The sequence below is a fragment of the Andrographis paniculata genome, unplaced genomic scaffold (assembly GCF_009805555.1).
Source record: "Andrographis paniculata isolate CXL003 unplaced genomic scaffold, ASM980555v1 Contig65END, whole genome shotgun sequence".
In the NCBI taxonomy this organism is placed as follows: domain Eukaryota; kingdom Viridiplantae; phylum Streptophyta; class Magnoliopsida; order Lamiales; family Acanthaceae; genus Andrographis; species Andrographis paniculata.
In genome coordinates, this window is record NW_026137601.1 from 1,293,867 (window position 1) to 1,320,855 (window position 26,989).

Sequence of the window (26,989 nt, forward strand, 5' to 3'; positions counted from 1 at the left end):
AGCAGAATTACCGGAAAAGGGCCAGGTTGGTTGGCTGACGTGGAGGCTGTGGGCCCGGGCTGAACCCCCCTGGCGGAGCCAGGAGGACGTGGCCGGGGCCCACCATGTCCCCCCTCCGCACTGCACTGCAAATTACGAAATTACCCCTCACAATGTCGTATTTTTTTTTTTTCATTTTTTTTTTAACCCTACGCGTCTGACTTTCCTCTTACATTGCACGTTTTTAGCCTTCCGGCCACCGCGTGACGTGGCACGTGACGTCGCGCGTGCACGACACACCCGCCCCCCCCCCCCCCCCCCCCCCCCCCGTGCTATATATATAGCGCTTCCCCTTCCGCATTTTCCTCACAGCCCATCCATCTGAAAACTGCTAAACAGACAAATCCACACACAGACAAGCATCTACAGTTTCTTTCTTTCTTTTCTCGGAGTCTCTTTTCTTTACTTTGATTTCGCTGTCGGAAAATTCGAATGGCGGTGGATTCGATTCTTTCGTCTCCGTTAGGACCTCCGGCGACCGAGAGCGACGCCAAGGCACTTCAATTCATCGAGGAAATGACTCGGAATGCCGACTCGGTTCAGGAGCGTGTCCTCGCGGAAATCCTCGCTCGGAATGCTCAGACAGAATACCTCAAAAGCTTCGACCTCGGCGGAGCCACCGACCGAGACACCTTCAAGTCGAAAGTTCCGATGGCGACGTACGAGGATCTCCAGCCGTTGATTCAGAGGATCGCTAATGGCGATAAATCTCCGATTCTCTCGTCTCATCCTGTCTCCGAATTCCTCACCAGGTAACTAATTGATAATTAATTATGAATGGAGTTTGATTTCTTCGTTTAATCGAGGGAAGCTGATTATTTCAATTTCGTATTCGGACATATTTATACAGCTCGGGAACCTCTGCCGGTGAAAGAAAACTGATGCCGACTATCAAAGAAGAATTGGATCGTCGCCAGCTGCTCTACAGTCTTCTGCAGCCTGTCATGAACCTGTAAGCATAAAATAAAATAAAATTAATTATTGGCAGTGAATTCGCTTCCTTCTTCTAACAACTGCATGATTCAATTCCAATCCAACAGATACGTGAAAGGACTGGACAAAGGCAAAGGCCTCTACTTCCTGTTCATCAAATCCGAGACGAAGACTCCGGGCGGGCTCCTAGCCCGACCCGTTCTCACCAGCTACTACAAAAGCGACCACTTCAAAAACCGACCCTACGACCCGTACAACGTCCAGACCAGCCCCAACGAAGCCATCCTCTGCCCCGACTCCTTCCAAAGCATGTACACCCAAATGCTCTGCGGCCTCTACGACCGCCACCACGTCCTCCGCGTCGGCGCCGTCTTCGCCTCCGGCCTCCTCCGCGCCATCAAATTCCTCCAGCAGAACTGGCCGGAGCTGGCCCACGACATCCGGACCGGATCCCTAAACCCGAAAATAACCGACCCGGCCATCCGCGAATGCATGACCCGAAAAATCTCCCGACCCGACCCAGATTTGGCCGACTTCATCACAAAGGAATGCTCCAACCCAAGCTGGGAAAAAATCATTACAAGAATGTGGCCTAACACGAAATACCTGGAAGTGATCGTGACCGGGGCCATGGCGCAGTACATTCCGACGCTGGATTATTACAGCGGCGGGCTGCCCAAAGCGTGTACGATGTACGCGTCATCCGAATGCTACTTCGGCCTCAACCTTAACCCCATGTGCAAACCCTCCCAAGTCTCCTACACCATAATGCCTAACATGGCGTATTTTGAGTTCCTCCCACATGACAACAACAATAACGTTAATTCCAACTCGTTGACCGACCTCGTTGACCTCGCCGACGTGGAGGTCGGAAAAGACTACGAGCTCGTCATCACAACCTACGCCGGACTCTGCCGCTACCGCGTCGGCGACATCCTACGTGTCACCGGCTTCCACAACGCCGCCCCGCAGTTCCAATTCGTCCGCCGGAAAAATGTCCTCCTCAGCATCGACGCCGACAAGACCGACGAGGCGGAGCTCCAGTCCGCCGTCGACTCCGCCTCCCGCCTCCTCCGCGAATTCAACACCTCCGTCGTGGAGTACACCAGCTACGCCGACACCGCCACCATCCCCGGCCACTACGTCGTCTACTGGGAGCTTCTCCCTAAAGACGACAGAAACTCCGGCGACACCCCACCTGCCGGTCACGTGCTCGACCGGTGCTGCCTTGCCATGGAAGAGTCGCTTAACTCGGTTTACCGGCAATGCCGAGTCGCCGATAACTCGATCGGACCGCTCGAGATCCGGGTCGTCCAGACCGGCACCTTCGAAGAACTCATGGACTACGCCATTTCTCGAGGAGCCTCCATTAATCAGTACAAAGTCCCTAGATGTGTCAGTTTCACCCCAATCATGGAGCTCCTGGACTCCCGAGTCATTTCCCGACACTTCAGCCCCTCGCCGCCGCATTGGTCTCCCGACCGCCGCCGCTGAGCCGTCCTTCCGGTCTGACCCGACCCGATCCGGCCCTTAGTTTAATTTTCTACGTTCCCTGTCGTTATGCTTCTTCAATGTGTTTAATTTAATTAGGTGTGCAAAGTAGAAGTAAAAAAAAAATGTTAGGTTTAATTAATTAAAATTAAATCTGTATGGATGGTTCAGTTCTGCTCGAAGACGACGTGACGCTTTGGGGCTTATTCAATGAATTGAACTTTTTATTATTATTATTATTATTTATTTAAATTTGAATATATACTTACGATAGACCGATAAATCATCCTTTCGTACAAGAAAGCACCACAAAACTTAATTTTGTCAACACAATGATATCCAGTTGGACTTTCTCTGAGGTATCTTTTTGTCTGAACATATGTATTAGTAATAATAATTATTATTATAATATAATGTAATCCAAACCATTTTTGTATTATTTGGGGAAGATCAGATCAAGACAAACAAAGCACACAAAATGCAAAGCATATCATGTGTACATCAGAATCTTTTAGTTGCTTTCTAATTGTTATTATTCAAGTTTTGAATTTATTTACTTTCCCTATTTTATATTTATTTTTTCGACATTATCCATTTGAAAAATAGTATGGATTGTCTGTGTACATCGTGAAAGAGATAAAATCATAAATGTACTGTAAAGTTAAGACAAGTGTCCTGCACCAGACACTCTAAAGCTACATCAACCAAAAGCAAAATCGTGGAGTAAAAATTAATTTCATCGCATACATTAATTATTATATATATATAATATATATATATATAATTAATTTTATTTCAGTCTCATAATTTGACCACTTTCAATAATGCAATCTCTTGCCGTTGCCGACACGTATACCTACATAAATTTATAAAATAATAACACTAATTATTGTATCTCAATTTCAAGATCGATTTTTAACCCTTTTTCTAAAAAAAAAAAAAAAAAAAAAAAAAAGACGTACATAAATAAAAATATTTAATATTTGTATATATTGAGCCTGGAGATGTTATTGCCCATTTTCTCCACACACCATGTTTATATTAATATTATCCACTGAAGAATGATATTTGTCAATAAAATTAGATCTTTATATAGATTTAGAAGTGTAGATCCCATGTGACTGCAATTATTACTTCAAAACCCTCAATTTAAAAACACACAAGAATATAAATATATACTACCTCTTTTATTTTATTTTTTTTTGTATGTGTAATATATATATATATATATTCATTTACCTATGTAAAGTATTTTATATGTTGTAAGTATATATTAACTGAAATGTTATTGAAAATATAATTAATATATGGTAAAAATAAAGTAGTGTTATATACAGATTTTGTAATAATAGTATTCATTCTAGCCATTGTTTATTTATTCATTCGTTTTTTATATATAAATTTTAAAATATTAATATTTTTATATATAAATGATTTAGTAGAACGATAAAAAATCATATTTATCCCTAAAATTCCATGAATATTAAGACTCATTTGATGACTTTCCTGTGCTCCCATCATTTTGGATAATTATATATACTCCCTCGATTTCAAAACTATAGTCTGCATTATATTTGGCACAAGATTTAAGGAATATTGATATTATATTAGTAGTGGGTAAAAGACTTTTTTGCCCATGTGAGTGTATTAGTGTAAAAATTAGTTACAATTGTGTAATAATAATGAAAAAGTAAAGATAATTTTATAGTAAAATGGTTATTTATGAAAATGAGACTATTGTTTTGAGACGGACAAAAATAATATATAGGACTATTGTATTGGGACGACGGGAGTATTGTTTTAAACTTATGCTTAATTCATGTGTAAGTAAACAATTTTATTTCTACAATTTTATTACTCTACTTTAGCACATGATAAGCAATTTGCAGCTATTTTTTCTTCTAACATGCTCCACCACTTTATTATTAATTTCTAATAACTTTCATATGACATCATCATTTTAATTTTAGTGCTTGAACATTGTGACATAATTATTCCGGACAACAAAAATAATATTTAGTCAAATATAAGAATATATATTTTCGAATTTTATGTGGAAAAGAAACATTATTAAAGAATCTAATAAATCAATTTCAGAAGAATAAAAATAGCATAAATGATTAAATAAATAGGCACAGAGTGATTATATCGAGACTACACTTATTAAAATTAAGAGTAATCAGTTCGAAAATAATAAAATAAATATTTTAATAGTGAGACTATCAAGTCATCTTCCATTCACAAACAATAAATATAATTTTCTACTATTAAAATACTATTTTTAAATATATTTTTTTTATTAGATGTAAGTTTGACAAATAATATAGGGATATGTAAAAATTAAATTTTAATAATAGTTTGTGATAGTTTATGATATGTAAAAATTATTTTATCTTTTAAAATAATATTGTTGGGATATAAAACCTGAGTATATTCTAAAATATAGTGATATGATTTAGGTATTACAGATATATGATTTAGGTATTATTGATATAGACTTAGATTATAAATACCCATATATTCTCACGTTAACTTGCGTTTGCGTACTTTATACTAAAATTCCCGGTTTAGCAGCGACCTCAGATGTAGATCATCGTAATCGAACCGGATTATCCAACTATCGTGTTCTTGTGTCAATGTTCGTCTCATTTTGATTTCCTGGAATTTTTGTAACAAGTTATATATAAATAAGTATAAATGTAAAAATATTTGAAATTTGGAGTGAAATTTATACATACTAAAAAATATATATTTCATATTTTAATAATATAAAGTAATAAAATACTCCCTCCGTCCCACATAATTTGTCCATTGTTTTTTTTAAAATATAATTATACACTTTAATCTTATTTTAAATTTTATAATTTTTTTAATCTTAATTAAACTATTTAGTTATCTTAATGTTAATCCACAATTAATTTTATTATACTAAAAATATTTTTATTAATACACTTCTTAATTACTTACTAATCAGATTTTACCTAAATTCCCGTATGTACAGTAATAGACCCATAATACATAGGACGGAGGGAGCATATACTTATTAAATGGAGCGAAAAATAATTTGTCTTAAAAATATCTCTCTCCATATATATAAATATATTGAGAAATTAAAGAGAAAGAAAGAACAGTAGGAAACACAAAGGTCGATTTCGAACAGTGCACTCTACTTTTGGCCGTCGGATCACCGGACAGCATTGCCGGCCACCTTCCACCATTGCCTGAAAAAAGCACTCCTCATTTACCATTTCTTTTTCCTCTGCCCTAAATCTGTACTGTTTTCTGCTCTGCTCTGCTCTGCTGTTTTCCTTTTTCTCATTCATGAACGTTAAAATTGCTAAAGCTGAAAAAGCGCTTTTGCAGCACATTGTCGGTAAATATTACAGAAATCGCACTTTTAAATTTCTTCAATCAAATTCATCAAAATTACTAGTATTATGTTAAGTACGTACCGTTTATTATTATGAACTAGTACAATTTTGTTACGTGTATTTATCTGATAAAAAAAACATATATACTATAAAATTATTTTAAATTATATTTAGAGAAATTTTAATTTTTAAAAATGGTGCTAGTTTAGGTTTGCACACAGAATAACACGACACGACAGGACATGACATGTCATTATTGGGACATGATTTTATTTTGGAAATCAAAAAACATCATCAAGTGTTGTTGTTTATGCATGAATCTGCCATAAAAGTAGTATAGTAGTATATCAATTAATTAATTAATTAACAAAATAATAATAATAATTAGATTTTCAATTTTCAGAGTTTGACTGTGAGTTGTCAGTCTAGCCTATTGGGCCCGGCAGTAATGATCCACGTGAATAGAATATGGCCTGATCAGGCCCACCAGAGGCCCAAGCCTGTCACATGCGCGGCCCATACTGCGCCGCCGCATGGCATGTGCGGACCACGTGAGGTGCCGGCCACTGCGCCGCCCTACCAACATTCGACGGTGTTTGACTTAGTCACGTAGTCACGCTTCCGTTGGGATCAATCTGTCGCCGGATCATTAATGCTCTTCAATTCTGTTGCCTTCAGGTTGTCGGCGGTTGATTATTTCCGGCCGTTTTGCACTCTGCCGACCATGTTATGGAATGTTCAGGATATTTTTGAATAGTTGTACGATGTGATATAAATAAGTATTGATGTGATATTTTAAATATAAAATTTATTTTTAATATAATATAAAAAAAATATATAATTTAATTTTATATTTAAGAAAAAAATATTAAATGAATAGCAAAATTTGGAATAAATTTCCCAAACAAACACACCCTTAAAATCAAACAGTCGGGCAGAGTTATCCTTCTAAGTTCTAACCTTATAAGAAAAGCGACCTTTTAACCGAATGTAGTTTAGCTTTAATATGTATATATATACTTCCTTCGTTCCAAAAAAAATATATTCTCTTTCGTCTCAATACAATAGTCTTATTTACCATTTTTTATTGTCCCGAAACAATTGTCTCATTTCCATAAATAACCATATCACCATAAAAACTATCTCTACTTTATTATTACTATTATTATACAATTACCACTACTTTTTACACTAATATACTCACAATGGCAAAAAAGTTATTTATTATTACTTTTTACCAACTACCAATATAATATCAATATTTATTAAATCTCGTGTCAAACACAATAAGACTATACTTTTGGGACGGAGAGAGTATCATTTTATATTTTTATCAGTCTCCGTAACAAGATATTATTTCATAATTTAGTAACTATACTACTTATTTAACATAATAAATACTCTTACAACATATAATAATATATTACACAAATATGACATTATTTTTATATTATATCATAGATATTTTTTTCTTTTTTACTACAAACTAATATTATACTTATATTAAAAAAAAATTAGGTGCAAAAAACAAATGGTGTTTTTGTTGATATAGTCTTAATTGGGTTGGGCACAAGATTCAAAGAATATTGATGTTATATTGGTTATAGGTAAAAAATATGGATAAAAGACTTTTTTGCCTTTACGAGTGTAAAAAGTAGTGACTAATAAAAATGAAAAAGTAGGGGTAGTTTTATGGTAATATGGTTATTTATGAAAATAAGACTATTATTTTGCGACTGATAAAAATAGTAAACAAGACTATGTATTGGAACGGAGGGAGTAGTACTTTTATGGTAAGCATAAAAAAATATATAATTTATATTTTATAAAAGAAAAATAATATTTTACTTTAAATTGATGATTTTAACAAGTAATGCCTTTTTCATAACAAAAAATTATTCATAATTTGGTTGGTACAAATTTTATTAAAATAGTTCATAAAAGAAATATATATATATAATAGATTTTTTTAATAAAATAGAAAACAAAAAATAACTTTTTTACCAATCAAAACAAAAAATAAACATAAATTTGTACGATAGAAAATGTATGAACATATTTTTGTAAGTTTGTGTATATATATATATATTTTACACTATTAATAGGGAATCGCAGAAAAGATGTGTGAAAAAAAATCCTAGTTCGCAATTTTGTAGGTTTTCAATTTTAATTTTTATCTTGGAGCTGGTCAAGAGTGCGATGTGATATTTTATATAAAAACTATATATTACTATATTTTTATTAAAAATAAAATTTCTAAAATAAATTTTTTAAGGGTGTATTTATTTTTTATTTTAAATAAGAAAAACCACAGTTTTGTTCAAATAAGATTTTTTTTTTCTCATTTAAATTTACATTAAAATATTATTTAATTTAAAAATAAAAAAATATTTAAAAAACATTTTGCTTACAATTTTTTTTTTTTTTTTTTCTAATATTTGTCAATACACACAATTTTAGGAGTGAGTATTGGGATATATGGGTAGCTTTTGGCAAATTCCAACGAATTTGAAATTTTGAAATTTGAAATATAAAATCAGAATCAAAAGGAAAATCAGAATCTGAATTTTTTTATAAAAATAAAAATATACATATATTTATACAAAATATATATTTCCTTTGTGCTATGTAAAAGATTTAATTTTTTCATTTCAGCCAGCTTTATATATATATATATTTTCTTTTTCATTTTTTGGATTTTTAAATTTCATAATTAATAATTTTTTAAAATTTTAATTAAATTATTTAATTATTTTAATAATAATTTATAATTATTTTTATACACTTTAATCCGATCTCCCTCTACCAACTAGAATTTCACCATTAGTCCCAATTGATACAAATAAGATAGGTACGACCAAAACATTAATAGTAACACACAAATATTTTTCCAATTGAAATCCATACTATTAATTCTACAATTTCAATAATTATTTTTTTTCCCTAATAAAATATCACACAAATACTATTTAAATAAAATTTAAATCAAAATTAATTTTAAATCATAACCGAACAAAATATAAATTTGATAAATATATATATATATATTCCAAATCTTGAGGTCCAGACTTTTCGTATTTAGCTAACTTAAATTAGATGAAATCTTTCTAAATCAAATCAAATTAAATGAGTGGATAAAAAATTTATGGAAATATTACCGAATCAAATTAGTAGAGAGATTGTTAGGGGTAGAGTTACACAATATAACAAACAGTTACTAAAAATAGTCCGTTAAATACCATCCGTAGATTTGGTGACAGGACACGTGTCAACATCCTGAGAAAGACCGTCCTTCTCTTTGGAAGACTATATATATATATTTGCATGCATGAAAAGATCTCTACCCAAAACCCTAAAATTGATTTCTCTCGCAGCTTCGCTTCGTTTTTCTCTCTCTGTGATCGCGCAAAAATCTCTGAGTTTGTTTCAGCCACAGCAACCGATAATCTTCCCTTTTGATTATTTAAATCTTCTCATTTAAACCCTAAGTTAGGATTTTATCGCGATCTGTTATCACCAATTCGTCGTCAGTTACGGAAATTATTAAAGTCCTGATTTGGACTCATCATCTTCGCCGACGACGTTTCAATGGCGGAGGATTTCAGTTTGTGGAACTCAGGTAGCCACCCATGGAGGTCTGAAACCGGTTTTGACTCGGCTGTAAATCACATGTCCGGCGGCGGCGCTTCCGATTGGAGTCACCAATTTTTGCCGGAGGCCAGTCCGTACCGCCGTGTAAACCCTAATTTCAACGATTTCCGGTATGACCTTCAGCTCGAATCGGACTTTCGCCGCCTCAGTCTCGGCGGCGGCGGCGGCGATGGTGCGTTCACTCCGGAGCTTCAGCCGCAGCCGCCGCCGCAGCAGCAGCTTTCTTATACTGATTTCGCCTCCGGCGTATGCTTTGAATCGAATTTCAGAAACAATTTGCCTGTTAGTACTCTTCCATTCTCTCATCCGCAATTCGACGGCGTTCATCAAATCGCCGCCGCGAATGGGCAAATTGGACCGCAAATGCAACGCCAATCCTTCCAAGGGTTAGCCAACAGTCCGATTTCGACTCCGGAAGCGCGTTCCATGGCTCGTAGCTTAAACGGTTTTCCGGAGTTCGGAAACCCTTACTTTGGGAGGAGTTTGAACGCCGCTGCGAACGTATATCCCCCTCGACAAATTCGGAGCAGTTTCCGGTCCCGTCCGAGCCGGAGCAATCCGAATTTCCGATCAGAATCCGTCAATTCCGCATCCTTGTTGCCGCCGCGACCGAGGTACTCGAGGAATTTCTCCTCTCTGGAGGAGGTGAGAGGAAGAATAGTGATGGTGGCTAAAGATCAAGGAGGCGCTAGATTCCTGCAGGATAAATTCGAGGAAGGGAATCAGGATGATAGGCGCGTAATCTTCTCTGAAGTGCACGATCGCGTTTGTGAATTGATGATGGATCAGTTTGGGAATTATCTGGTGCAGAAAATGGTGGAACTGTCCAGTGAAGAACAGGTCAGTCAGCTGCTAGTGAATGTGGTGATGGATGATCGTAAGTTCAAGGAAATCTGCATCGATAGCTACGGGTACGTTATCAAATTTCAATCTCAATCTGTATCTGTTCTTCAATTTTCTTCGATCATTTCATCAATTTTCAGTATCAACAAATCCTGTCGTCTTGCATCTGTAATTCTTCAAATTTCTTCGATCATTTCATCAATTTTCATTATCAATAAACCTCCTGTTCTGCATCTGTAATTCTTCAAATTTCTTCGATAATTTCCATCATTTTCAACATCAGCAAAAATCCTGTTCTGCATCTGTTCCTCAATTCTCTCTGATAAATCAATCATTTAATCAATTTCAACATCTATAGATCCTGTTCTTCGATTTTCTCTGATAAATCAGTCATTTAATCAATTTCAACATCTCTAGATCCTGTTGTTCTTCATCTAATTTTCATCATTTCATCGTCTATGGCAGAACAAGAGCTATGCAGAAGCTTCTAGAGAATCTGACAACACCAGAGCAGAAATCAATAGCAATATCAGTACTCAGGCACGTAACTGTAGATCTCACAAATAGCATGAGCGGCCACCACGTGATTCAGCATTGCATGAAGATATTCTCCGCCGAAGACAACAAGGTCAGTACTAATCCAACTCTTCAATTAATCAAAACCTATCTTCACATCATCAAATCCAATAATTCCAATTCCTTTCCTCAATCAACAGCAAATCCTCAACAAAGTAGCCGATCACTGCCTAGAAATCGCCACCGACAAAAGCGGCTGCTGTGTTCTACAGCAGTGCGTCCACCACGCTCAAGGCGAGCCACGCGAGCGCCTCATTGCAGAGATATCATCCAACGCACTACGTCTCTCCGAGCATCCATACGGGTAACAATCAATTTCATACAGTGTATAAAAAAACTCATCCTCCACCAATCCAACCTCATCATCTTGTTCTTTTTCGCATACCTCAGGAATTATGTGGTGCAGTATGTGGTAGGCCTGCGCAACCCCCGAGTGACAGCCGGGATACTAGAACAACTCTCCGGCCACTTTGTCGCCCTCTCCACCAACAAATATGGAAGCAATGTCGTGGAGAAATGCCTCAAGGAATCCGAAAACGACGTTGTGCTCAGGATCATCAAAGAGATCATCTCCAGCCCCAATTTTGTGAGGGTTCTGCAGGATCCCTACGGCAACTATGTAGCTCAATCTGCTCTCGCAATCTCTAAGGTCAATCACACACATTTCTTATATATACTTATAGGTATAAGTTCAATTTATTCGAAAACAGAGATTAAGATGTTGGTGGTGGTGCAGGGAGGGGTTCGTAATGCGATAATCGACTTGATATTTCTGAACTACGCGTTCTTGCACAGCCATCCTCACGGGAAAAGGGTTCTTGCGCGTACCAAAGGCAACAAACTGCGTGTATGATTGTATGTTTGTTGTACATTAGGTACATTAGGCGAGACTAAGGTATAAGGTAAGGTAAGTTCTCTCTTACTCTACTCTATCTCTCTTATCTCTATCTATTTTCTTTCTATCTATCTATTCATCGACTTATTAAGTGTTTGGCATTGTGGTTTGTTTGTTTGTCTGTTTGTTTGTTTTGTGAGACTTCTTGTTGGTTGTAGAATAATGTGTTTTGTTTGTTTGTTTTTCTTTCTTGGACGTGGAATGGAATAAAACTACCTTTGCCAATAATCTCTGTTGCTCTTATTTGCTTTTGTTTGTATACACCATTTATATTAATATTTATAATATAAATGCAATACAAAATTTTAAAAAATATATATATATTTATTTATTTTAGAGAGCATCCTAAAATAGCTCCGGGCCGAATTTGGTGTTCTGTATGTGGGCTGGATTAGCCTATTATAAGTTAATTGGGCCAAGCCCAATTCATAAACTTTATCCAACCCCTTTTTTGGGCCAGAGCCCGATAATTTAAGATAAGTTTGAAGGTGGGATTGGGGTTTGTATGAATTTAAAAATATTTAGATTTTTAATTGAATATGTATTCAATGTAATGTTTTAAATAAAATAAATATATATTTAATTTGATGTTTTCTTAAAAAAAAATTATAATTGATTTAAACATCCAAACATTTGGGATGTGTTAAAAATTGAGATATTTTTTTTTTTGGAATTATTGATTTCCTTTATTATTATAATAAGAATGGTGCCTTGCACTTTGTCTTATTTTTATAACATTTTCAACTTCATTATCATTTTAATCTTCTTGTATCCGTACACGTGGGTCTTTACTATTGGTTTGAATATTTCTCAATATTTATGGAACTGTACCATTTATTCTATTTTTAATAATATGTTCATTTATATTAAACCAAATGCGGTGATAATATGGGGTTTATTAGTATATTCTATTTTTTTCATAAAAATTTACTAATATTTATGTGCGGGGTTTGTTAGTATATTCTATTTTTTCTTATAAAAAATTAATATTTAATATAAAATAGAATAGTGCTTTTTATAACTATTCATTTTCTTTAAAATTTCTAATTTACAAATTTCTTTCTTTTTTAATTTTTATTTATATATTTGTTTCTAGTTACTTCTTATTTACTCTTAACAATTTTCTGTTTTGAATTTTATATATTTTTACTTAAAATTTTTTAATTTTACGCTTCAAAATAATATTTAATTTATAATTTTATATATTTAATGTAATCCAAAATTCTTGATTCTTGATTTATGTAAATAATTATTAATTTTATTATTACTTTGTTCGCATAATGACAAAAAATATATATAAAAAAATTGTAGTAAGATTTAATAGTTATGAACATTTAAATATATATATAATTTATTTGTAAGTATTTATATATAAAATTATCTACTTATTGCTTAACAATATTTTCAAAATTGAGTATCATATACTTTTTGATCAAATTTGATATTTTTCTATAAATATTTTGTATTATTATTTATGGGCTACATATATATTTTTATAATTATTTACTTTTCATATTGTGTCTATATACTTATTTACTTATTTTTTAATGGTAAAAAATGAAATTATATACTCCCTCTGTCCAAAATGATTACACACTTTAATCTAATTTTAAATTTTTTAATTTTATTTTTTTAATTTTTAATTAAACTAATTAGTTATCTTAATATTAATTTATAATTATTTATATTATAGGATAATTATTTTCACTAATATATTCTTAATTATCTACTAATTACACCCCTCTTAAAATACCGTGTCTCGGTATCTGGGACGGAGTAGTAGATATTAAGGTTTATATGTGAAGACAAAAATTGAAGTTAATAAAAAAAAAATATACATATTGTAAGAATTTTAAGTGAATAAGGAAAAATAAAAAAATAAATTAAATAAGTATGAAGTAAAGTTAAAGAATTTAATGTATAGAGTAAATAGGAAAATAGATTTATAATTAGAAAGTTTAGTGGAAGTTAACTTTTGTTGGGATATGAAGCCTGATTATATCCTAAAATCTAGGGATATGATTTGGATATTATATTTTAGATTTTAGAGATATGATTTGGATATTATTGTCAAAGGCTTAGGCTATAAATATCCATGTATTCTCACTTTAACATGTGCCTGCGTACTTTATAGTAAAATTCCTGGCTTGGCAGCGCCCCCAGACGTAGATCTTTGTGATCGAACTGGGTTACCAAATTCTTGTGTTCTTTTGTCTTTGTTTTCTCATCTTGATTTCCTGAAATTTTCATAACAAGTGGTATCAGAGCCTAGTTCGTTGATAGGGTGGATTGAGAGGAATCGGACGTTGGATCGTTGTGGGAATCCCTTGTGACCTGCGGAGGTGCCTTGTGTCGAAAGTCTCCTGGCGGTGTTGGGTCGGTCCCGACTGGTAGGTCAGGCAGCGAGTCCCTTTGTGATAGGCGGTGCAAGGTTGGTAGGGAAGGATAAGGGTTTCGGCAAACGCAGCGGAATATCCGATGTGCTCTCATATCAAGTGAACCTTAGGTTTGTTTGTGGGAGTCAAGATGGGTGATCGTCATGTTGTCAAGGTATTCGATGGTATGAACTTTGGTTTCTAAAATATGCATATAGAAGATTACATGAATGGTAAAGATCTAGATGCGGTATTGAAGGAGAAATCCGAAGACATGGATGAAGCCGAATACAAGAAGATCAACAGGAAGACGATGAGTGCGGTTCGACTAACCCTTTGGGAGAATGTCTCGACTGAATTTAGATTTGAGGCAAAAGGAAAGGGTGAAGATCAAGAATAGTCAAAGTTGAAGCCGAAGAATAAGGACAAGGAAGATGCAAGTCAGGTGGTATATTGGAACTGCAAGGGGCACTTGAAACGACAGTGCAGGGCGACGGAGAAGGATCAGGGTTCAGCAAACGCAACGGAGGAGATATCCGATGCGCTGATTCTGAGCGTCAGCAGTCCAATGGAGTCATGGATTTTGGTTGAACGTCATTTCACTCATGCAGTTATTCGAGAATCATGGAATCCTATACCACAGGTAATTTTGGTGTTGTCTATCTTGGAGATGATGAGACACTGAAAATTGTAGGTAAAGGAATGATTCGAATCAGAACACCGAATTGTGGGGAGTGGAGATTGGATGGGGTATGTTGAAGTGGAAGATGAAATCAGTCTTCAAGTGGGAGATTGTTGGGATATGAAGCCTGATTATATCCTAAAATCTAGGGATATGATTTGGATATTATATTTTAGATTTTAGAGATATGATTTGGATATTATTGTCAAAGGCTTAGGCTATAAATATCCATGTATTCTCACTTTAACATGTGCCTGCGTACTTTATAGTAAAATTCCTGGCTTGGCAGCGCCCCCAGACGTAGATCTTTGTGATCGAACTGGGTTACCAAATTCTTGTGTTCTTTTGTCTTTGTTTTCTCATCTTGATTTCCTGAAATTTTCATAACAACTTTTTTAGTCTATAAAAAGTTTAGGGGAATTTGTCAATAATTATAGTATTTATAAATAAATATAATATTAAAAATTATATATAATTATTTGCTATAAATAAAAATAAATTATTTTATTTTATTAATTTTTTTAAACAAAAAACAGACTTATATTTGAACAGATGGAATCAACAGTACAAATATAGAGTCACTTTTATATATATATAAAATATCATATAAATTTTTTGAAAAAAAAAATACAACCTCAATAGGTATACTGAGACGGAGATGGGAGTTAATAACGCCATGCGCTCCTCGGATCCAAAATGCATGTATTTGAATTTTAGATTTAAATTTTGAACAATAAAAATGTTGAATTTAAATAATTAATATAATATTTTAAATGTTAAATTAATACTTAATAAATAAACAAAATTAAAATAAAATTCCCAACTAAATACACATGGGTGTATTTGTTTGGAAGTTTAAATTTTGAATTAAAATTTGAATAACAAAAATTTTGAACAACGTAAAATTAATTTTTTATTTATTTTTTAAATAAAATATAATTTAAATACTCCATCCGTCGCTGTTCCTATTTTTTATTTTTTAAATATGATTATCCACTTTAATCACATTTTAAATTTTAAATTTTATAATTTTTTAAAATTTAATTAACCTATTTATTTATCTTAATCTTAATCTATAATTATTTTTACTAAATAATAAATATTTCTTAATTACCTTCTAATTATATTTTATCTAAATTCTCGTAGTTACAGTAGCACATCCAAAATATATATATATATGTTAAATATAATATAAATTTATATACTGTATAATATAAATTTTATCAATTAAATTTAATACATATTTATATTATTTTATTCATTATCCATCGAATCAATATACAAAACAAACACACCTGATATTCATTCACTCATATATCAAAATATATAATTCCAATCCAAAATACACAGAGAAGGCACAAATGCCAACCGAAGAAAACAACGAGATACGAGCCATAACATAATCATTGATGAAGGCCGAACTTGAAAATGAATAAATGAAATTTCTAAGGGCATTTGGGCTTGCCCTTGGAGTTGCGCATATCTCTGTAGCAAGGACACTGATGCTTGTTTCCATAAGTCCCCGCCGGCACGCACCGGCACTTGGAGCAGCATATCCCGCAATACTTCAGGCACCGATCCTTCATGCCCGCCCGGCTGCACCGCATCCGGCAACTCCGCCCGCACACTGCACTCACCGTACGTACATATATATATATATGAGCAATGATCACTATTAGGCTTTGTTTAGATAGAAGATTTTTTTAGAGGTTTTTGGAAATTTGAAAGTTTTGGAAAAATAAATATTTGATTTGATATTTTGTGAGAAAAAAATATATATATTTCACGTTATATTTTTAAAAAAATGGTAAACAAAGCCTAAACTTGTAGACTTATGTCAGAGCTATAATATAAAACAAACAAGCTTTTAGCCGACTCAACTTGTTATAAGCTTTGTTAGTTGAGCTAAATGAATCGAACATGACCTTTAGCTCGCTATATTCAAGAAACAAACTCGAGCTTAAAAAATTAAATTGACTTTACTAAATACCCCCTCCGTCCATTTAATAAATTTAAGTAACATTAAAAATATTTTTATAATTTTTTTTTTTAATTTGTACTACGTTAATATTTAAAAATGAACACGCAAAAAACAAATATAAACTTTGAAATGGACGGAGAGAGTATATATTTATCTTAAACTTACCACCAAAACCATCAGCAGCAGCCATTGTAGGGTGGATGAAGGTGGTGCTGCTCAAAACGATAATGGAAAACAGGAGGAGAGAAGCCACCAAAACAACCTTCATCATTAATTATTTGCGTTGTCCTCTGAGAATAATATTGAGTGATGATGATGATGATGGAAAATATACAGAGGTATTTATAGACCAAAACAACACTACTACTAGTTACTACTCCAGCCAAACCAAAAGATTCCTGTCATGGTTTCTTTATAAATAAATAAATAAATATATTAATTAATTAATATAGGACTAACAAACAATGCATGCAGGGGGGAGAGTGAGTGAGTACTGCAGGTCCACACGGTTTTATGGATGCATCCAACAACAACAAATGTACGTACTTACTACTTTATTCCATATATATATATAGAGAGAGACAGAAGAGAGGAGGGGGGTAAATTACATAATATTCACTTATACTTTATTTATTTTATAAAATTTTCTTATAAAATATGCACAAAACATTCTCTTTATACAATAGTTAGATGCAAGTTTACAACATCGATTTTGGATGAAAAGACATATTTTAATATAAAGCAACATCTCACACAATAAATACAATACAAATGTTTTGTGTATTTATAATAAAACATAATACAATTTACTCATTATATCGGGGTGATTTAGAACTTTGAGCATAATACTAACAGCACACTAAATACATGCAAGCAATACATACAATATTAAATAACAACCCATGATTTGTATTACTCCTCTGTCTTCTAAATATATGCTCACTTTTTATTTTTTATTTTTATCTCTTTAAAATGTTCTAATTTTTTTTATTTAGTAAAAATTTATATTAATTATTTATATTTTTCTTACCATAAAAAACGAAAAATAACAAATATATATCAATCAAAACTCCACACATTAAAATCCGTGCCAAAAAATTTTTGAGCATATTTTTGTGAGACGAAAGGAGTAATATATACAAATACAACATATAAACTGAATGACAATAGTTCACAACACACATTATCATTGATTTTAACACAAAATATATATATACAATACATACTTCATATATACATACAACACATTTTTTGTGCTTTGGAAACGTGTACTATCTGCCTTTTTTACAATATGGGAATATGGGATGGGATGATAAGGGGGTTGCGGTGGGAGGTTGTAGTTTTGCCTGTGGGTGCCAGCTGGGGTGGGATAGAATGCCAGATCCAATGCATTTTATATTCTCTATCATATTTATTAGTAGTAATAGCAGTGTCCAGAAACCATAAATTTTATTTTATTTTTTTTAAATAAAATAAAATAAAATAAGGGCAATGCTCAACAACTATTTTGCAGAAGCCCATAATTCCTAGTTTCAAGAACAGCACGTTAGATAAAGATAAAAACAGGTGTCAAACAGCAGCACTAACCTTCTGTAGTACTACAGTGGAATTCAGCACCATCACCACCTGGCTGGCAATGTACTTTAGTGCACCCCACCATGGATATGGCGTATCCATCTTTGCCTCATTCTAACCTGCTTCAATTCAATTCCATGGATGCCATGTGAATCAGCAACTGATTTTTACATACATGCCATATTTGACTGAATCAACTTTTACTGCCCAAAAGGAGGCTTTCAGAATTGGACTGAATGCAGTTAAAATTTTAAAAATAAAATACATTTTAAAATGGGTGCAGTGATGATCATATACAAGCAAAGGTACAAAACCACCTTCCTTATTTCTTACCTCACAGCCACACAGGATATTTTTCTGTTTCTAGGATGCTTCTTTATGACCACTGCTGACTTGCCTGCATACAGACAGAAAGAATTAATGTTAGTCAGATTCATATTAGGGAGACATTGGTGCAGTTTTCTATGCTTTTACAAGTAAAACAATCCCAACATAGATAGTTTGATAAGTTCTTAAAACTAAATCAAACCTGGGTTCTTATTCCTCCAACCAAACCATAGTGTAGAATTTGAGCTAGGCAAAATAACAGTTCCATGCTCTTGAATGCTTTTCCGCCTCGACTCTTCTCGTCTCCGTGAAGCTTTTTTGCATTTTCAGGCAGATGCAGTTCCATATATATAACTACATGTACAACATAATCTCCAATGCCAAGAATGAACACACAGCATTTAATTGAAACAATGCCAGAATTCGAAATTCCTGAGCTACAGATGCAAAAAATTTATATATAAAGAGATGGGACAGAATAAGTTATTTTAGTTGGATTGAAGGTAAGCTTTTGTACAACAAATGTTTATACAACAGCAACAGAAGTTCAATTGAGCATTTTCTTTCAATTAAGCTGTGACTTACTCATAATGTACAACCTAATATAACAGCTGCGACTTACTCATAATGCACAACCTTATATATTTGTATATATGACGAATGATTAGTAGACTATGACTATGACAATCTCAACCTCCCATTCCAGTAACTGAGTGATGTTGTTGCTTGTAATTATGTGATTTCTCATGGTCCTTAGATTCCAAAAGGTTAACCTACAAGTATAAATACAATGTGGTTAACCAAAAGACAAGAGAGAGTGTGTATACAAAGAATGAGAACCGAGGCATATACTATACCTTAACAATTTCTGAATTTGAACTTGGTCTTACATAGTTAGCCAAAATGCTCATGCTGAAATTCTGTAAACAAGAGAATATAAATTATTATATAGGATATATATGACTCATCAGCTTGTGTATGCAATAATGCAAAATCTTAAAAATACAGGTATGATCATAACTGGAAATTAAATATGTCCTCAAACTAAATAATAAACTGTCAAATCTAAAACAAAGTGTAAGTGGTATTTCTCAACTTTAAAGTTATATTATAGTGAAAAGGAGATGGGACAATAAACCATATTCGTGAAATTACCCGGAAAGGGTCGCCTCTCAATGATTGAACGAACATTGAAGCTCCCACACCTTTACCCTGTAGTATAATCATTATATCTCCATCAGAGTATGGATTATGCAACGAAAATGTCGACAATAACAATAATTGCAAGAACAATCATAAAAATGTTAGAATTGCAACTAAATTACATTTGCATCCTCAGAGGCATCTGGGAGGAACCACTAGAAAATAATTCCAAATTTACAATGGAGAGTCACAGTGCTATGCCTCATAACTGCCTGTTTGAAACAATGATCTAGACTCGTCACTTTCAATTTTACCATGTAAAGAATCTACTTCTACTATTGTCTTCAGAAATAAAGGTTTCATTGGGAAAAAAATGATTATAAACACACGGACCTCCAATGACACATCCCTGAGTCGCCTCCCTGTGTTTGCACAACAGATGCGAACCACATGTTCATCACAACTACCGCTTATTACATAATCCCTCCCACTCATGTAGTAAGAGCGAGTGTAGTTTTGGGAACTTCCAGTGGAAGCTATACCAAAATCCATATGGAGCCTTCCATCAACAGCCAGTAGCTGCTTTACCTGGAAAAAACATCATTAATAATTAAAAAAGAAATGGTATGTTTTTTAAGTCGTGTGCAGCTGATTATTCATGTGTTTACAGTTTAAATGTTCGCAAACTTAATTGGTAACCTATTGGTGATCTGAACACTAAAAGGAACCTTAGAGAACATGAAGCACCTAATAAGCTCCAAAATCCACATGATTTGTTTCCTTTTTACTTACAATAAAGCAAATCAATCAACCCTGTGTCAGTAGCATCACATGATCCGGCAATCCTCAGTAACTTATCAAATTGTTATATCAGACAAAATGATTATTAGTCATTTCTTGTAGCAAAGAAGCTAAACAAGAAGGATAGAGCTCACATGGTTGCATAAGGAATGTTTACATTCAATCCCTACAACCGAATAAGAGCGCAAAAGCAAAAGGACAGTCAACAGACTGTTTCCTCTGATTAAAACAAAAGAAGAAAATGTAAGTCGAACTCCCCATCCCAGATTACCTCATTGTCAACAGCTGAAACAAGAAGATAGTGATCATCAGGTGAAAAACAGACCATCACATTCCCTCGAGAGCTTGTAGCAGTATAACAAGGTTGTATTGGCTTTTGTCTTATATCCCACATCTTAACATCCTGATCAAAAGATGACGTCGCAAACATAGATGGAGAGTGATTTGAAAACTTGACTACATTGATATGCTCTTGATGCATATCTGCAAAAACATGCAACCGTCTTCCAGTGCCAATGTCATACAAAGCAACATTTTTTGAGTATCCACTGGCAAGAAAAAGTTCATCTGTCGAATTGACATGGACTGAAGTCAACTGGTCGAATTCATCAAAGTTGATGGAACCAGGAGTGTGATGCAGCCATCCACCCTCAGCAGGAATATGTTTTATATCATACAGTCGAAGCGAACCATTATCTGAACCAGCAATGAGCTGACATGCAACAAAGCAATTAGAATGAGAAGGGAACACAGTTGAAACATGGGAAAAAGCATTATATATTATGTCTTAAGAACAGAAGAAATTTCTCAAAAGACAAACCATTAAAAACTGTTTTAGACTGGGTTTTGAATCCACAACCAATGTGTTTATAACAGCATGTAAGTCTTCTAGATGGTATGGCGGTGAAACCAAATTCAAAAGAAAAGGGCCACATTACGCAGCAGTGATAAAAGTTGGGAACATATAGGGCAGGACTCAACTCCCTTTACTGCATCACAAAGAATTTATAGACTGTATGATTTCATCTGAGACTTACTCGAGGTTCACCTGTTGTGTTACGGATGAGAAACAATTATACCAAATGTTTCCAAAGGAATTAATCCTAATGGGAGAAAAAACAATGGATGAGACTAATGTTTTCATGGATGAATTTAGAAGGAAAAGAAAGGAAAGCTTTCTTCCTCCTGCGAAAAAGCTTTTTGTCCAGTTTTGAGTGAGAAGTCTTTCCCTCACTTTTCTATACCTTAATACTCCCAAACTAGTAGTGTAATATCTAGTGTGTGGGACAAACAGACCACAAGGTGCATCATAGTACTTACGGCAACCCAATAGTGATTAAACAACAATCTGACTTTATTAATAGAAAAATACATAGCAGTATCGTATAAAGTCTTCACAATCAAATTGGCAGATGCCACTAACAAACCATATGAAAAACATTAGAATAGACACATACCTTAGAAGGGTACCTTTTCAGCCAGCACAGTCCCAGCACACTATTCATAGCTCCAAGTGAGGGAATGTTCCGAACAATTTTCCCACTCTCATGGTTTATAATGACAACTTCACCATCCAAGGTTCCAAAAACCATAAGACTTGAATCTGATGGATGATACTCAAACTGTCTTGGTCGAAAATTTCTTCTCTCCTCCCTCAACACACCACTTGTAATCGAAAGAGGATGTAAAATAGGCCACGCAGAAGATCCCATTATTGCGGCAGATATTGATCTGGAATAGAAACATTGAGATATTCTTGAAGTGGAGAACTGTTTCTTTGAGGGAGGAGTACAAGATAGGTTAGATTTGATTTCACGTTGCTGCAACAGGCTAACCACACTCTCCTTGTAACGTCTGTTGTATGGAAGATATTCAAAATGCTGCGAGAAGATATCATTGGCTCTTTCCCTCTCAACTTCTTCAACTGGCAAATTATCAAGAACTTTAAGGTTTGGCAAGGAAGCTATCATGTAATCCCTGTAATGTTTCTCATAGCATATTGGAGATGCATGACGAGAAATGTACTTCTTTGTGGCAGTAGAAGTAAGAGGACTCAAGTTGACCAATTCATGTGGAAATAGGTCATCGTGTTGCATGTCCAGTGTTCCAAATGATATCTGAATAAAAAACAAGAACTCCATTTAGTGAAATTATAACTCAACTGCATAGACTTTGCAGAATGAAGGCGCCTTAGGAAGGACTCAAAATGTTCAAAGCAACACTACATTCCATGTTGGTCAATCTAACTCTAATTTTACAAAAAGAAGCTTTCTAAATAGCCAGTTTTGCACAAAAATCAAGCAGCATGCAAACATGAGTGGAGAGAAAATATCCCATGCCAAGCTCAAAAGTAAAATATATGGAGTATGGTAATTTGAGAATACTTAGTCCAGTTGAAATCACTGCACTGCTCCTCCACAAGAACATAAGAGCACAGCAGAATAACTAAAGGGAAAAATTCTTAAGACTTCAGTACCTCATTTGGCATATCAGTCAGTTCATTCCAGCCAAGAGTTCTATCAGGAGCAAGCTCCAGCTGTTCAAAGTCCTGACGATGACCTGAAAAGTCAACTTCACTGTCATCTGAGGAACCCTCATTTGAACTTCTGACATCCTGAACTATATCATAATTACCCATATCTTCATCATCCACATCTAGTTGTAAATGTGAAAAAACTTCATCACTTGGAGAATGTAAATCTACATGCAAGCCAAGTTCCACATAACTCGAACTCATATCTTCATTTATTTCATTTCCAGGTGATGCAGAAGAATAGTCCATATCACTACAATATAAGCACTTCTGAAATCGAAGTTCAACTAGTGAAGGCAGCTTCTCTAGCGCTGCACTAGTGGTCCACAGATTTGTAATTCTTGTTTCACATAGTGAAAGAAACCTTAAATTTGGCATACAGGAAAAGCAATCCTCCCGAAAACTAGTAAGGGAAGTGCTAAAATCTAGGTTAAGTGTCTGCATTCGCACAAATTGTCCAACCATACTGAGCTTTCGGAAATGAGAAGACCTTAAATTTAGAACTTGGCATGATAAACCTCGCTGAGCAAGATCCCTGGCAGAAAAACTCCCAAGTGAGTTCACATTATTTCTTCAAAACATTAAGTAAGACAGAGAGTACTGTCATGGGAGAGATAAAATATGTTCTGCATATGTATTTCCATTGTGTCTATGAGAAAATAAACATGATAAGTCTATACAACATAGAGTGGAGAAGGGGTAGTTGAAACTCTGTAAATGTATAATAAAATGTATCGCAGAGAAGACCAAAAAAAAACTGCATTCAGAAACTCTTCTGTAACAACATCCAGCAAACAAGGCAGTTGAAGATATAGAATAACTGAATAGGAGTTTGAAGGGACCTTACAAGCTTAGAACAGCCAACCATCAAAAGGGAAATACAGCACAAGCACCTCTTTCACATCAAAACTTTTAGGAACTCACAAATGTTGTGACTAGAAAATATTGGGGCACTAAACCAATTCTCAAGTATAAAAATCAACAAAAGAAATTTAGAAATAGATGGTGACCAATCACCTCATTTAAAGTTGACAAAAAACCTCGAAATGAAAGACGTGTAGGTCAAATTGGCACCAGGAAATCAAGTCTTCGCTCAATAAAAATCAAGCATGAAATATAGAGGGAAGAAGTAGGAAGGCATAAGCTACATACAATAAGAAATCTTTCCCAAATGAGATGTCACAAATATCAACCACTCGAAGCTTTTTGCTGATAGCATGCAGCAGAGAAGAAGCATATTCTCCACCCAGAACACATGAAGACTTATTTACCATATCAACTGCATCTACCTCAGATACATCAATTTCCTTTAATAGATCTAAAAGGGGGTAGAAATCAACATCTCTCAAGTCATCCATTGAAACCATGAGAGTACATGTCTCATGCCGGGCTTTCTTGATCTTAGCCTGTATTAGAAATACAAGATACTTAATGGATATCAAAGATCCCCAATAGGCATATTACAGCTAGAGGGTTAATAACAATTAGGTCTATAACAATTAAATAGGGTCCTCAAATAAAAGGATATAGAAATTTGAAGAGACTACACATAAAATGGATATCTTATGCAAGGATGAATCACTGCATAGGCTGCATATAAAAAGTACAAAGACATCAAGAAGATGATGATTCCAAGATAACTAGGAGAACATTTCAAAATGTCATGCACCAGTGTCTTATAAAATTTCAGAGTGCCTGCTAAGTTATAAGCTACTTAATTTCAGCAATCACTTCCGCAAATATATATATATATATATTATTTGAAACATTGATAAACAATGGCATAGATTCTTAAGGAAAGAATATCAAAGAAAATACTATAAGCAAGGATTAAGAGTGCAATAATCATGTAAAACCTTGAATAGTGCTGCCACTATTGCCTTATTCGGCATAATTCCTTGCCTCTTGCAACCATCAAAGTACCTGAAAATGGAGCATTGTATAACTATCTAAATAGATCAACAATAGGACAGGTAAGCCCTGGTTACGAAACTCCCCAATCATTCAACCAACAATTAATAATGGATTAGCCCTTGAAGACAAAGATCAGCAAGGATATGCAATGCAAGTCAGCATTTGATGATCAAGAGCCACTTCCTATATAGTCTATCTTTTCGCTCTTGCTCACAGGCAGTTCAAGAAACCATACTGTGTTGTTTATTGGCCACTCAAACAGTTGCTGCTGCACTGCAATTTTCATTATAATCGTCCCCATACTAAATTTGATCTCATTTCATTAAGTGATTAGCTTATATAATCATTAATTTTATTCAAGCGTCAACATATCGCACCCCATTTCTGCACTTCGTATCTACACCCATCCAAATCATTTCTATTGAGAATTATCCAAACTAGAGGAGAAGAACTAGAGCTGCCCCGTCACTTTACTGAAATTATTACCTGAATTGTAATGTCTTTTCCTCGACATTAAAATTCAGGTAAACGATGAAATCAAATATTATTTCCCCGCACCAACGAAAAAAGAAAAGGAAGAACCCATCAATCAGCTCAAGAAAGCAAACACAAACAAAGTAACGTTCCTTGAAATTGCATCCGACTCTAACGAAATTAAAGGAAAAGCTCGGGAGAAACACTAACCTTTTCTCCAAGGTGCCGATGTCGATAGCCATAACGATGCTCCAATTATTATCCTTCCGACGCGACGCCCGTTTGATAATTTGTCTGTATTGTTGCGAGGAGAAAGGCCTGAAGTAGATGAAATTGTTTTTTCTAATTCGGAATTTTATATTACCAGTTGAAATTAAAATTATCAGAAAAATGCCCATAGAAAGAATGAAAAGGGGCTAATCATGGCCCAAGACAAATATAGAATTTAAAGGATTTATGTACCCTAATATCAAATTAAACATTTCTTTTTTATTTTATTTATTATATTAAAAATTAATTTTAGCATTTATTTGAGATATGTTTCTTTTGATATAAAATTTTAGAATTTTGCTATTTAAATTTTACAATTCAAAAATTAATATTTTTTTCTTACAAAATATCTTATTATATATATATTTTTTTAATATGAAACTCTTTTTTAAAATTTATTTGAAAAATATATACAATCATTTCAATTTAAAAATTTACTATTTAAACTATTTATATAACTCATAAACTTTATAATCATATACTATATAGGATTGTTAGTATAATTTGTAACAAAATTCTATTTTCTTAATTTCTTTTCTAAAAAAAAATATATTTTGAAAAATACATTGACTTGTGTGTTGAATCTAAATATGATTGATTATGAAAAAAAAAAAAAAATTGAGTAATTTTAATTTGAATAAAATTTAATGAGAGCAAAATTAATTATTGTGATTTATTATCTTATGTTTCATATAAAATATTTATTTTTTTTATTTTGATCATAATTTATTATTTCATTTTTAAAAAATATGATTATATATTTTGAATTTTTTAATTTATAATTTTTTAAAAAAATTTACTTAAATTATTTAATTATTTAAAATTTAATTTATAATTATTTTTATTATATAATAATTATATTATATTTTTTAATTACTTACTAATTATATTTTATTTAAATAATCAATATCTAAAAAAACAATTTGGAGTAAAATGGTAAGTAATATTTTTCTCCCTTTTATTAAATAAAAATCAATAACAATACATCATTGGGTTTAATATATTTAAATTGATGGCCACGAAGTATGTATTTGAACGGGCCACGGCCCATGAGAGAAGCCCAATAGCCGCGAGGACAAATTTGTAAATAACAAAACTGGATCAAGCTGAAGAAA

The 26,989-nt window shown here is 33.6% G+C and overlaps 3 protein-coding genes across 5 annotated transcripts; 2 read left to right on the plus strand and 1 right to left on the minus strand.

Annotated features, from left to right (window-relative positions):
• Positions 1-353: 353 nt before the first annotated feature.
• Positions 354-2,696, plus strand: LOC127261946 (probable indole-3-acetic acid-amido synthetase GH3.1). The gene is made up of 3 exons (XM_051290384.1): positions 354-791; positions 890-991; positions 1,080-2,696. Exons 1-3 carry the CDS (start codon positions 472-474, stop codon positions 2,464-2,466), a joined length of 1,809 nt encoding a protein of 602 aa, XP_051146341.1. The 5' UTR covers positions 354-471; the 3' UTR covers positions 2,467-2,696.
• A 6,726-nt stretch (positions 2,697-9,422) lies between these two features.
• LOC127262354 (putative pumilio homolog 8, chloroplastic) lies at positions 9,423-11,757 on the plus strand. The gene is made up of 5 exons (XM_051291004.1): positions 9,423-10,396; positions 10,794-10,956; positions 11,045-11,208; positions 11,295-11,553; positions 11,641-11,757. Exons 1-5 carry the CDS (start codon positions 9,423-9,425, stop codon positions 11,755-11,757), a joined length of 1,677 nt encoding a protein of 558 aa, XP_051146961.1.
• A 4,525-nt stretch (positions 11,758-16,282) lies between these two features.
• LOC127262274 (protein DWD HYPERSENSITIVE TO UV-B 1) lies at positions 16,283-25,976 on the minus strand. Of its 3 annotated transcripts, XM_051290894.1 has the most exons (13): positions 25,815-25,976; positions 25,073-25,139; positions 24,369-24,622; positions 23,160-23,751; positions 22,141-22,800; positions 20,955-21,395; positions 20,276-20,470; positions 19,895-19,951; positions 19,597-19,659; positions 18,942-19,512; positions 18,746-18,809; positions 17,003-18,531; positions 16,283-16,483 (listed from the first exon to the last, which is right to left on the minus strand). In XM_051290894.1, the coding sequence occupies exons 1-10, from the start codon at positions 25,844-25,846 to the stop codon at positions 19,429-19,431; spliced, it is 2,445 nt and encodes an 814-aa protein (XP_051146851.1). In that variant the 5' UTR covers positions 25,847-25,976; the 3' UTR covers positions 16,283-16,483; positions 17,003-18,531; positions 18,746-18,809; positions 18,942-19,428. The 3 variants fall into 3 exon arrangements, with proteins under 3 accessions (XP_051146851.1, XP_051146853.1, XP_051146852.1); XM_051290896.1 differs by lacking the exons at positions 25,073-25,139; positions 25,815-25,976 and having other exon boundaries at positions 24,506-24,622; XM_051290895.1 differs by lacking the exons at positions 16,283-16,483; positions 17,003-18,531; positions 18,746-18,809 and adding an exon at positions 20,065-20,154 and having other exon boundaries at positions 19,404-19,512.
• Positions 25,977-26,989: the final 1,013 nt, after the last annotated feature.

Coding starts and splice junctions, on each gene's coding strand:
- LOC127261946 (XM_051290384.1), top strand. CDS start 472: ATGGCGGTGGATTCGATTCTTTCGTCTCCGTTAGGACCTCCGGCGACC. Junction 792..889: donor GTCTCCGAATTCCTCACCAG/GTAACTAATTGA, acceptor ATATTTATACAG/CTCGGGAACCTCTGCCGGTG. Junction 992..1,079: donor CTGCAGCCTGTCATGAACCT/GTAAGCATAAAA, acceptor CCAATCCAACAG/ATACGTGAAAGGACTGGACA.
- LOC127262274 (XM_051290894.1), bottom strand. CDS start 25,846: ATGGCTATCGACATCGGCACCTTGGAGAAAAG. Junction 20,471..20,954: donor TTTCAGCTGTTGACAATGAG/GTAATCTGGGAT, acceptor TGTTTTTTCCAG/GTAAAGCAGCTACTGGCTGT. Junction 19,952..20,275: donor TCAGGGATGTGTCATTGGAG/GTCCGTGTGTTT, acceptor ATTATACTACAG/GGTAAAGGTGTGGGAGCTTC.
- LOC127262354 (XM_051291004.1), top strand. CDS start 9,423: ATGGCGGAGGATTTCAGTTTGTGGAACTCAGGTAGCCACCCATGGAGG. Junction 10,397..10,793: donor ATCTGCATCGATAGCTACGG/GTACGTTATCAA, acceptor CGTCTATGGCAG/AACAAGAGCTATGCAGAAGC. Junction 10,957..11,044: donor TCTCCGCCGAAGACAACAAG/GTCAGTACTAAT, acceptor CTCAATCAACAG/CAAATCCTCAACAAAGTAGC.